The sequence below is a fragment of the Panthera leo genome, chromosome E2 (genome assembly GCF_018350215.1).
Source record: "Panthera leo isolate Ple1 chromosome E2, P.leo_Ple1_pat1.1, whole genome shotgun sequence".
NCBI lineage: Eukaryota > Metazoa > Chordata > Mammalia > Carnivora > Felidae > Panthera > Panthera leo.
The window spans coordinates 33,319,715-33,332,511 of record NC_056693.1 but is presented as its reverse complement, the minus strand read 5'-3'; the positions used below and the strand labels follow the sequence as shown (position 1 = coordinate 33,332,511).

Below are 12,797 nucleotides of genomic sequence, written 5' to 3'. Positions count from 1 at the left end.
AGGAATGGAAAGTTTGCCTCAAATGAAACAAAACGCCATCACGTAAATTATTTTCTGCCTCCATGGCTCTCGATTTGTACTTATGGGGTCCGGGCTTCTCCAGGGGGGAAAAATGGTCGTTCTCCTAAAGACCTTCCTTCTGGAGTGCCAAGCCCCGCCCTCTGGGAGCCCCTGCGGTTAGCGGTCTCTTGTGTCCTCCACCTCCCTGGCCTCGTCCTCATCCAGGGGGTGGGAGAAGCCCTTTCCCACTCCTTCCTGACGCCTCTCCTGACACCCGAGACAGAACGTCTCACGGCACTTCTGACCTCAGCCACGGACCCCCCCTGGCCGCCGTCCCCGTCCCCTTCCACGCTCACATCGGCGCCCCGCTGGCGGCCTCCCCAGGCCCGAGACACTCACTATTTGGCGGAATCGTTGAGCTGATACTCCCGAGACCTGTTGAAGCATTCCTGGATTCCTGAGTCACCCCAGAGCCGCATCATGGCCGAGAGCAGTTCTGCGGAGAAGGGCTCGGTGTCTTCCATCCGACTCACCACATCACACACCATCTTGGCGTCGGCCTGTGAGGGGAGATGGTGGTGGCTCTGAGGCTTCGGTGGGGCCAGAGCCCCGGCCGGGCACCTGCCGGGGCCCCGGGACAGCGGCTCAGCCCTCAGCCCGCTCAGGAGACGTGAGCCACCAGGCACAATCTGGACACAGTCCTGTGTCCGAGGCCCCTGGGGCTGGGGGGAGACCTCCGGAGGTCTCTCCGGAGAGTCGGAGGCTCTTGGAGAAGTCCCAGCACCTCACCATCTCCAGTACCTCGTGCACACATGTAGCACTTAACAGTTTACAAAGGACGCTACAGGGCACACTCCCTCTCTGCTCAGAATTTCACAAGCACCTCACGAAGGAGCGGCGGGAGACCGCGTTAAAGGGCCTGGGTCTTCACCCCTGCCCATGTGCATGCCCTTTGCCTGTGTCTCTGCGGTCCCTGCCCCCTGGAGGTAGAGCGGATTTCCTCTGTGCCTGACTGTGAGTGGCTGTGGGACAGGGTCCAGCCCTTCAGAGGCCTTGCGTGGTCCCACCTGTCCCGCTGGGCCTCCGCCCAGGCTCTCCTGGTCACTCCAGGAAGAGGATCAGGGACGCGTGGAGCACAGCTGAGCCGCCCTGGGGTCTCTGATCCCCAGCGGAAGCCCCGCCTCATGAAGGGAAAGAATTGCCATTGTAAGTGACTGAGTTAGGGAAAGTTTGTTAGTACTATTGTGTGGCAATAACTAGTCACGGTGTTACTATTCCCATTGTATAGGTCAGGAAACTGAGGGCCAGAGAGGGGAAGGCACTCGCCTATGCTCACAAGAGGAAAGTGCCAGAGCTGGGACTCAAGATCAGGAGTGTCCGACCCCAAGGCCAGCCTCCGTGAGGAGACCCACATGTGCCGAGAGCAGCTGCTGACTGACCGTGGCACCTCTGATGGCAGTCGGTGCCTGGCGCAGGGGGCACACCAAGGGTGACAGGCATTAACCAGAAAGGTCTGCAACAGAGCCTTGCTCGGATCACTTTCCTGACCCAACAGCGGGAGACAGACACCGTGTGGCCCCTCTGGCCCGCGATACCCCAGAGGGCTCTGAAGAACAACTCTGCCCCGTGGCTGCCGCCTGCCCCCGGTCCCTGGCTCTTCGTAGGTGCTGTAACGGCCTAGTGCTGGGCGGCATTCCGGTGGTGGGGAGAGAGGTATGGCTGGGAGTGCAGGGCCAGGCGAGGAGTGGGCGTGGCCGCACGCTGGACCCCTCGTGTTCAGAAGCCCACAGTCCCTCGGGGCCCAGGCCAGCTTCCCGGGCAGGTCATGGGCCTAGGAAGGCAGGTGTGGGAAGCTGAGGCCAGGAGCGGGTGAACGGGTGAACGGGGGCTGGCAGGCACAGGCCCTGCTCTGGGCCGGCTGTGTTCTTTCCTTGGGATTTTTCGGTAGGGCGAGCCTAAGGGGCTGCGCCCCCAGAGTCAGTGGTGTCACCAAGACCCGTGTCCCACTCGCGGAGAAGCCCCTAAGCATGAGGCTACCAGAAAGAAGCAGGAAGCCATGGTGTTCAGGCCCCCTCATCCTCTCCGCAGCCTGGCCCCTCATACATCCCAGGCCCCAGACAAGACGTAGAGCACTGACAGGGGCAGATCCAGGGAGCTGAGTGGGTGCAGGGCAGAGTGGGCCCCGCTGTATGCGTCAGCGCCCCTGGGACCCCTCTTCCAGCTGCCTTTCCCCCAGTTTCAGCGTGCACGGGCTGGAGCCCATGGTAAGGCTGAGCCCTTGCTGGGGGTTGGGAGTGGGGTGCCCCAGGCCTGCCATATCCTTGACCTCCTGGGTTCTCTGGCGTCGGGTTTTCTATTCATGGGCATGGTAATCATCACTAGCCCGTCACTCTACTCTCAAGTCCTTTCAACACCCAGTCCTCCGACTGAGCTAGAGGAAACACAGACTACTTCATCCGTGGCATGTGGTTCAAGAAGTGAGGGAAACTGCTGGAAATCTGCAGGTGTCCCTTGGGGTGGGAGAGACACAAAGGAAATGAGGTTAGCACCTGGGCACTGCGTGGCTGACAAAAGATTCTGCACAAAAGGTATGCGGGGCCAAAGCCTTCTGTGGAGACTTTCCAGAACTGAGCTATGTAGCGAGGTAGCTATTTATGTGTCAGAGGCCCGTCTACTGCAGAAGGTAGATGGGAAAGTTCTGGCGGCCGTCTACCCTGGGAAGCAAGCTACAGTTGGCCTGCAGGCTAGCAGGCCAGGCCAGGCCACAGTGCTCCCTAGGGTTCCCGTCCCAAAGACCCCAGGCTTAGGATTCCCGAGTCACCCACGGCGGACAAGGAGGGCTGCCCGCCAAGAGGGGCAGGACTGTGTTGGAGAGGCATCTCTGCAGCATCTGAGCCTCCCCCGGGACATCGACCTGGAAAGCTGGCCCTGGCGCCTGGGTGATGGGCACCCCGGGCAGGCAGTGACTCAGGCAGGGTGGGTGAGCAGGGGTGCTGCCTCCACCTGGGGCTAAAAAGAGGCCTATGAATCAGGGGCCAACACGCTGATGCTGCTCCCGAGTGCCTGGTGACCTTGGGAAATCTCGGTCTCCCTCAGCTCCCCGTGTGCCGTCTGTCCTATTTGTGGAATGCGGCTGGGGAACCTGGCCAGAGGGCTCCCAGCTTCCTCCGGTGGGCCTCACCTTCGTGGTTTCTGCCCGATCTGTGAGAGGGGAGTCAGGATGGGGTTGGGGGGGAGGGGTGGGGGGCCAGGCGAGACTCTGCTGGGTGAGAGACACCCTCTGATCTGAGTGCCTTGGAGCTGCACCCCGCGAGGTGTGGTCTATAAACCGCTCTGAACCCTCGGTTGCCCCACCCGTGTCCTGGAGTCTGGCAGCATAGGGCACAGCTCGGGGAAGGCTGGAACAGGTGGCATGCTGGGGGTTCTCCAGGGGAGAGCCCAGGGTCTGGAGCCGTCGTCCCAGTTCCATCTCCTCCCCGAGGGGTGGTGGTCGGTGGGGGGGGGGGGGGGTGTCCTGTGCTGGCAGCACCCTCGACCTGCCCTTGCTGTTTCTCCCCCCGGCTCAGCGTCTGGCCCCACCACTGGCCCAGCTCCTCAGACTCAGCCTAGGTGTCACGCTTGGTTCCGCTGCTGCCCTTCCACGTCCCGTGTCCCGCCGGCTTTTCCGGCAGAGCTGTTTTCAGTCAGACCACTTCTCCCCGTCTCCTCATGCACCCGTACCTCCCTGGGTCCCAGCAAGCACCGTCTTTCTCCTCCCAGCTGCCCTCAGTCCCCTCCCAAGCACTCCCTGCCTCCCTCTCCTCTCTCTGGTCTGTTCCTCACACGGCAGCCAGCAGGAGGCTGTTAGTTTCCTCCTGACATAAAGTCTCCCCTCAGAAAAAGAACCGAACGCACTGACACCCAAGTAAAAGTCTGCATTTCCTAACTTCGCTGGCAGCTCGGTGTGACCCAGTGACAAGTTCTACCCAATGAGACATAAACCAAAGGGGAGTGCCCTATTTCTGTATGTGTGTACGTATGTACGTATGTATTTATTATTTTAGAGAGAGAAAGCAAATGAACAGGGATGAGGGACAGAGGGTGAGACAGACAGAATCCCAAGTAGGCTCCATGCTCAGCAGAGAGCCTGACATGAGGCTTGATCCCAGGACCCAATCAAGAGTCGGTTGCTCAGCCGACTGAGCCACTGGGGCACCCCCAAGGATGTCCTTTTTAAAGGGAAGTTGTACCCTTTTCTCTCACTTCCTCCTTCCTGAAGCTGGAACTTAGATGTGATGGCTGGAGCTCTAGCAGCCAACTTGGATCGTGAAGACAGAGTCTATACCCTAGGGATAGTAGAACAGCGATATGAAAACAGCCTAGGTCCTTGATAACTCTGTAGGCACCCCATGCCTTCTGGATTTTCTTTTTTAATTTAAAATTAATTTATTACTGAGGCGCCTGGGTGGCTCGGTCAGTTAAGCATCCGACTTCGGCTCAGGTCATGATCTCACAGTTCGTTGGGTTGGACCCTCCGCGTTGGGCTCTGTGCTGACAGCTCAGAGCCTGGAGTCTGCTTCAGATTTTATGTCTCCCTCTCTCTCTCCCCCTCCGCTGTTTGCTCTCTCTCTCTCTCTCAAAGATAAATAAACATTAAAAAATATATTAAAAAAATAAAATAAATTTATTACTAAAATCATTATTTTCCAGGGCTCAGATATTCACAATCAAACCTAATCCGAATGAGTACAATAACTCTCCCTGTTGAGACTCTTTCACTGGGCTCTCATCAGGCCTAAATTCCAAACTCATTACCTTGGCTTCCAAGCCCCCACCCACCCCTGCGTTCCAATCTCCTCCCACCCTTCATGGGACTCTCTCATGGGGCTCCAAACACACAGCCCTTCTTTCTGCTGCTCAGGTAAACCGGGGTCATCCCACCTCACGGACCTGTGCCTGGGCTCCTCCCATCTCAAAGGTCACTTCCTCAGGAAAGCCCTCCTCGATGCCCCCAGGCGGAGTGTATTCCCACAGCGCACCGACCACACATGTCACAGCTGGTGTCACAGGTGCCTGTTCCTCAGGGCAGGGGGTTTCCTGATTTTTCACAGTACCCCAGGTCTCACACCGTACTTTGCACAGAGCTGGCGCTCAGCAACATTTGTGGAACGAACGGGCCCTTGGCATTTTATCGGGCACAGCCCCAATTTCTCACTCCTTCCTCTCTAAGTTCCCCAACTCTTCTCATCTCGTTGATTTCACCAATATTTATAGCTAATTTAATCATCACAGTAACTGCAGGTCGCCACCCCATTTAACAGATGGAGAGACGGAGGTTCTGAGGTGAGGGAATGGGCCCGAGCCCATGCAGCTAGTAAGTAGGACAGCTTGGAGCCAAGGTCAACCTTCTCTACTGGCTTCTAGTCAACAGCCTCTTTACCTGAGGCCCGAGCCGAGGACTCGCTCGTCCCAGCCCAGCCCCCTGAACAAAAAGGAAGGAGATGGGTAAGAAGGAAGGGTACGAAGGGTCAGGCTTGGAAGGGGAGGAGGGACCTTGCCAATTTGCTCTGGGGCACTGTGGAGGGTGCGAGGCTGGGCCTAGCCCTGTGGGTGCCAAGCCTAACAGCAATTAACGGAGCCAGGGAAGGCCCTTGTCCCTTTGTCTGCCTGTCTTCCGGGGCCCAGGGGATGGTGCTCACACTGGGCCCGACCTTCCCATCCAGGTCTCCTCCTGGGCCAGTAGCGGGAATGTTTTCCAGCACCTCTGCCTCTGCTATAGTCCCCACGGTGCTGTCACCTCTTGCCACAGAATGCCCGGCTGTCTAGGCAATAGGAAGTATGACAAACCACGCACGGGTCCTCAAGACAGACTCACCAGGTGGGACCTACAGAGTTGCACTCAGTGGAGAATGCTGAGGCTAACTTCTGTGGAAAGCACGTGCTGTGCTCTTGCCAGGCAGTGTGAGAGATGGCGGTGGCCAGCCTGGAGGTGGCAGCTCCCTGCCCCCTCCCTCGATCCCATTTTGCCGGACAGCTGCCCTCTCTACTGAGATGCCTTCCACCCCTCGTTTTCTGGTCCTAGAGCCCCAGCCTCCCTGAAGGAGAGACCGTCCCCTGACTCAGCCTGAGCAATTCGGGTGGAGCTGACTCTGTCCCCTGCTTCCAGCAGTGGACACATGGTCGGGGCCCGGCCAGTCATCCCGCTGGTCTCAGTGAATAGTTTGGGGTAGACAATGCATCCATATTTGTTCAATTAGACGACAATCAGTCTCACTGGCCCAACCAGCCCCAGGACATTAGTAGGAACTTTTAGGAAAGAGACACCTGACTATGGAGCCATCACTGAGGAAAGCAGAGCTGAGAGAGGGAGACACCCCGAGACCCGATAACCTGTCGGCACCTGGATCCAGCTGTGCCTGCAGTCACATATACCTCTGGCTTTCCAGTTACTTGAGTCAATCTCTTGATGTTTTTTTCTTTTTTTTCCAAATCCTGTCGAGGATGTATTTTGTTTGTCTGTTTTACTTATGCATTTGTACCCCCAAATAACCCTGACGATTCCACCTCCTGGTCTGCTGAGACCGTCAGGCCTACCTCCCATTACTGGGACCCACGCAGCTCCTCTGACCCCCCGCTTCTTAGGGCGTGGACCCCGCTCCGGGTGCAGTGCCTGCATACTGTCCTCGGTTTCCTGTGTGTGTGGCTGTAGGCGTGAGGTGGGCACCGGCCGCATGCTGGACACTAGAGGCAGGTTGGCGGGATTGTGGGAACGGCTCTGCAGGGAGTTTAATTAGGCCGTTCACGGACCTGCACGTCTGACAGCGCCCTGCACAGCCGAGTGTGAGGCAAGACATCCTGCACCGTGTGGCTCGGTCACACACCAGCCCGCCTGGCCCCCGACCACTAAATGCCTGTAGTGCCCCAACTGTCACCACTAACAGAAACGCCTCACATACGTCCAAGAGGCATCGTGGCACCGCTTCCCTCAGGGTCACAGCGAGGGAGCCATCTGCCAGGCCCGGGCCAGGGAAGCGGGCCCCTGCCGCAGGGATGAGGGAGTGGCCCCTCTCGCCACCGCTGCCCCCACTGGCCCAGGGCCCCGCTGCAGAGAGGGAGGGAGGGCTCCCCCCTGTGTGTGAGAGAGAGGCCATGACCGCCCAGCTGCCTCAGGTGCACGGGCCTGGGTGGGGTGGGCTGACAGTTGCTGAGTGTCCACAACGACCCCCCCCCCCCCCCCCCCGCCCACCACTCTCCGCCTGCTAGGACTCCCTGGCTCAGTGCCCGGCTCTCATGCCACCCACCCCTCTGAGGGTCCCCTCTGGCCCCTCCCTCCCCAGGCTCCCGGCCCTGCTCCAGGCTGCCTTCTGGGGGCCTCGGCCACAGGCTTGGGAGCCCGTCTGGGCTTTAATCTTTCTGAGGCTCAAAGCCCTCACCTGAGAAATGGGCATTACAGAACCATTGTTTTCTTCACAGGGCTGTGTGACCAAATGGAAGGCACGAGCACAGAGATGAAACTGAGGGGTGCCGCTGCCCTACCCCCCCCCCCAAGCTGCTGGGGGGCCACAGAGAGACAAGGAGGCCAGCCTGCCTGCTCTTGTGATGCCCACGTGTGTGTGTGTGTGTGTGTGTGTGTGTGTGTCATGTGTAATGGGGTCGAACATTCTGAGGCATGGCCAGATAGTGTGTTCAGCATGTGAATGTGGGTAAGGTACCATTCTGGGCACCTCAGGGTCAGGAGGCTCTGGAGAGGCTGTGCAGAAGATACCCGCGAGACTCTTTTTTACATCAATGCTTTTTTTTGTTTGTTTTTAAGAGAGAGGGCATGAGTGGGGTAGACGGGTAGAGGGGCAGAGGGAGAAGGAGAGAGGGAGGGAGAGAGACAGAGAGAGAGAGAGAGAGAGAGAGAGAATCTCAAGCAGGCCCCACTCTCAGTGCGGAGCCGGACACGGGGCTCAATCCCACGACCCTGGGATCATGACCTGAGCCGAGATCAAGAGTTAGATGCTCAAGCGACTGAGCCACCCAGGCGCCCCACCACATCAGTGATTTAAAAACAGCATTAACATGGTGTCTTGCTCATAATGCTGACATACAAATGGCCTGGAGCTGCTCTAGGTGGAGGCGAGGTACCGCTGGGATGCCCACAACTCTGGAGAACCCTCTTGGAAAACCGCATCCGTGAGCATCTGGAGAAAGGGGTGGGCAGGGAGGGGGGGCATGTGGAGACAGGGCCCAGGAGACTTCTCCATCGCCGGGTGGGGTGGGAAGCTCAGCACAGGATGCTTCCCAGAGGCGGGCTGCCTCGGGCCACTGCCGGGGAGCAAGCAGGGTGCCAGGGTGGTGCTGGGGCGGCTCTGCCCCTCAACTGAGAGTACACAGGGGTCCCTCACTGTGGTATACAGGCCAGAGGCCTCCCACGACAAGGTCTGTGCTGCTGGGGACTGGCCACGAATGTGCTTGGGAGGCAGCACCCGAGACCCAAAGGGACAATCCGGGCACTGTCCTTGCCATCAGTGGGACTGCACACTGGCGTCCAGGAGTGGGGGGCTCTACTTCCAGAAAGCCATCTGCAATCAGCCAGCTGGTTCCAGGAGCCGGAACCGGTACTACAAGGAGGGGTGAGGGCTCCCAAGGTCATCGGGGCCTTTTCCACCTGCCACTCGCCCCCCCCCCCACCCCTGGGGCTCCCAGCTGCCGGGCCCGAAGCCAGATCCCTGCACTGACTTCTCCTGCCCTTGCATCTCGCGCTCAACCCCCGCCAAGATGTGGCTGGTGCATGTCTGCGCTGTGCCACACTGGGGGGTGGCCGTGAGTGCTGACCACGGGAGGCTGGCGCCAGCCCAGCCGAGCCATTGAACGCACACCACACACTTCCATTCACCTGCCAGACACTGCCAGGCGCTTGAAGTGCTCAGGTGCATTCATCAGCCGAAACTGGGGCGGCTAACTGCACTTTTAATTTGATCCTTCGTTCTTCAAAACCTTTCCCTTCTCTTCAGGGCAGTGCGCGCTGTTCAATCAACAGCCGCAAAAAGGCTTGGAGCTACGGTACAATAAAAAGCCTCTACCCTCACAGGCGATGGGATGCAAAGGATGTGGTGGGGAAGTGAACAGGACTTTTCAGTGAGGCGACCCAGGTTCACGTCCTGGCTCTGCAGCTTTCTAGCCCTGCGACCTTGGACGGCCCAACGGGACCTCTCTGAGCCTCTGTTCCCTGATTAGTTCCCACCTCCCAGGGCTGTCTGTGCAGATGAACCAGGCTAAGGATATGACACAGCTTTGCAACATAAAGAGCCCTGCAAATGTTCGTTATTGTAAGCAAAGATGAAGTCCCTCAGACACAAACAACAAGCTGCCATAAAATAAGCCTGCTTTTGTACAAGACTTTTCAGGCAAGCATGATCCTCTTGATAACAATAATCATAGTAATTATAATAATAACCCCTTCCATTTGAGGAGCTGCTTTGGATCTTTCAGAGTTTTGCTCCATCTCCAATCTTCTAGGCCAAGCGAGGTGTGAGCACATGCGTGTGCATGCACACACACGCAGTACTCCTTGAGTCGCAGGGAAAAGCCTCCACCTGATCCCGACCCGCCCGGTGCGCTGCAGTTGTCCTGACTCCCGCCAGGGGGCAGGAGCACACAGGCCAATGGGAGTAGGAACCAGGGCGGACAGGGGAGCTCAAAAGACCAGGCAGGGCAGGGCCAGGAGCAGTGGGCGTCGCTGTCTTCCTGGGGCTGCTCACCCTGTTCCTCAAGGGGAAGAGGCACAGAGACCCCAGCTGCTGGAGGCCTGGCGGCCACACTGCAATCCCAGCTGGCGGAGGGTGGTGGGCGGTGGGGGGGGCATTCTGGACACTCAGCAACTGTCAGCCCACCCTGCCCAGGCCCGTGCACCTGAGGCAGCTGGGCGGTCGTGCTCTCTCTCTCACACACAGGGGGGAGCCCTCCCTCCCTCTCTGCAGCGGGGCCCTGGGCCAGTGGGGATGGCAGTGGCGAGAGGGGCCGCTCCCTCACCCCTGTGGCAGGGGCCCGCTTCCCTGGCCCGGGCCTGGCAGATGGCTCCCTCGCTGTGACCCTGAGGGAAGCGGTGCCACGATGCCTCTTGGACGTATGCGAGGCGTTTCTGTTAGTGGTGACAGTTGGGGCACTACAGGCATTTAGTGGTTGGGGCCAGGCATCCTTGGGGCTCTTTCTTCACTTGGGCTTAAGGGTCTTAGTAAGGCCTGTGCCCACAGCATGCTGTCATTCCCCTGGGAAGGGAACTTTCCTGGTTCCCCAGAAAGGTTTGCAGAACCAAGGATTTGATGGTTTCCAATCTTGCCTCCTTTCAAATTTGCCCATGCATGCATGCATCCATCCATCCATCCCTATACTACCTATCTGCGATGCCTACCCATCAACCATCATACATCCACCCACTCAAACACCCACCCATCCATTACATCATCTACCCTTGTTCATCCATTCACTCATGTCCACATCCACCCACCTGGCCCTTTGCCCCCCTTCTATCCTTCAACAGCACCTGTCTGTCCCTTAATTACTCACTGGTGTGCCCATTCCCTTCACTCTTCCTTGATCTATCAAGCCACCCACCCGTTCATCCACCCATTCACTCATTTATCCATTGTACACCCACTAATGAGTGCAGTCTCAGTCTTTAGAGCTTCCACGTTTGGCATAAAAAGAACATACTGCTAGGGCGCCTGGGTGGCTCAGTTGGTTAAGCATCCAACTTCGGCTCAGGTCACGATCTAACAGTTTGTTGAGTTCGAGCCCTGAATTGGACTCCACACTGTCAGTACAGGGCCAGCTTTGGATCCTCTGTCCCCCTCACTCCCTGCCCCTCCCTTGCTTGTACCCACCTGCACACACACTCTCTCTCTCAAAAATAAATAAACATTAAAAAAAAAAAAAAAAGAACTGCCTGAATCTCGTCAGCCTGTTAGATGGTGCCCCAAATACATCAGGGGAGAACTGCCCCCTTGGCTCTTCCTCCCTCTGCCCAGGGCCCCCATCTTTGTCAGGAGCCTAGAATCTTCAGAGATTTGTCCTAAGCTCTGCTGAGAACCTTCTCTGTTTGGGGCCTAGGCTGCCTCCTGTGAAGGTGGAGAAGGCTTGAGTTTTCTGAAGGATCATACTCTTTCCAGCCTCAAAACCTTTGAATCCTACAATTATTTAGAGGCAGCTCTTCCTGCTGGCTTACTATGTATCTTCAAGAACCCAGGCTCGTGAGGGTGACAGTGGCCTGAGTCCTCTGAGACCCCTTCACCGGTTCCAACATTGACGCCTAGAAGTTTCCACTCAGAAACCGTCTGTCAACCCCTGCAACTGGTATGGTTTCCTACCCCTGGCCCTGGCCCAAGTTAAGCAGAAGGAGCCAGTGCTAGTCCAGTGAGCGTCTCTTCACCACACGCTGGCCGAGCGTCTTCCCATGCTGAGCCCACGGCTGGGTGCTGGGGACACATCAGATAGCAGGATCTAGACCTTGCCCTGACCAAGCCTGCAACCCAGTGGGGATATCAGACACATCAACTGAGTGCCTCCTGGCAGCCACCGAGTAAGGACTGGGCCTTATGACGAAACTGGTGTGGGTGGGGAGATGGGAGAGGGGTATGTCTGGGAGCCAGAGGGTCAGCCAGGCCCAGAAGCAGGGCACAGTCCAGAGACTGGTCTTCTCTGGGCAGGGAATTAAAGGGGGAAGGGCAGAGATCCTAATCAAAGGGTCCTAGAGGGCATCAGATGCCCCCTCAGCCATTTGCAGGGCCTGAAGATGATGGTGGGGCTTGGAGGTCCATATAATGCTTAGATATTAAGCTGGAAACAGCCACCTTAGGGCTTCCACACAGACTCCATCTTGGTGGGGCTTGTGTCCTGAGCAGCTGTTTGAGTGTGAATGTGTGTACCTCCATAGAGGTGCCTAGGTCCCACGGTGGGGGCAGCTCTGATAGCCGGAGTCCCATGGAGCAAATGCCGATGTTCCCTGAGTGTGGGGCCTGGGGCACTCACTCTCTCCCTGTGCTTCCCTGGCTCCTGGCCCTCCTTAAGGAGTCCCTCCTCAGGGAGCATTAGCATTGTGCCCTGGGCTTTCAATGAGCCCCCCCCTCACCCCAACTCTCCCAGGCTCAGAAGAAGCTGCTTCATTTTGTCTATCTCCCAAGGCCACCCCGGCAGGACATCCAGTGCCAGGCTGGGTAAAGGGCAGGAGTCGGTCCACAGCTTCTGGGCAGGGCAGTGCTGAGGCCAAAGCAGAATGGGGTGAGGGCCTGTGGAGGAGGCCTGCCAGAGTGCAGATGGGTATGTTATGCAGGCGACTGGCAGAGTCAGGGGGAGGCAGGATAGAGGCTCGCCTGGGTCCTTGGGGAGCCATGGTATGTTTATGTCACCAAGGCCTCTGACCACCTCAGGTCCCCGAGGATGAAGTGGAGATTCCTGCTTGTCCAAAGCTCCAGTCACTACCCACCTTGGGACAGCCTTACATGGCACCATTTTCTATTAGTGCCTTTCTCTCCTTGGTGGGTCCAGACCTGCCAGTCCGTATCTCCTGGGAGTCTCTCCTAGGCAGGAGTGCAGGGGGACAGCTGAACCACCAAGCAGGCACTGTTCAGAGAAAAATAAATTTTAAGGTGAACGGGACAGAAATTTCCAAACCTGTGATACCCTCACCCTCTGCCGCCTTTCTCCTGAGCACAATGTTCTAAGATAGGAGAAAAGAACTAAAAATGGAGAGGCTAAATTTCTAAGAAATGAACAAGGGCAGAATAAAATTACCCACACAGAGCTCAGTCAAAGGGAGAGAAAAAGTGATAATGGCC

The 12,797-nt window shown here is 57.6% G+C and overlaps 1 protein-coding gene across 3 annotated transcripts in view; it reads right to left on the bottom strand.

Annotated features, from left to right (window-relative positions):
* GNAO1 (G protein subunit alpha o1) overlaps nt 1-12,797 on the bottom strand; it is a 169,815-nt gene that overhangs the window by 24,653 nt on the left and 132,365 nt on the right. For all 3 annotated transcript variants that reach the window (XM_042920570.1, XM_042920571.1, XM_042920569.1), the window contains exon 4: nt 400-560. In XM_042920570.1, the coding sequence (XP_042776504.1) occupies nt 400-560 (161 nt within the window). The remainder of the gene's footprint in view (nt 1-399; nt 561-12,797) is intronic.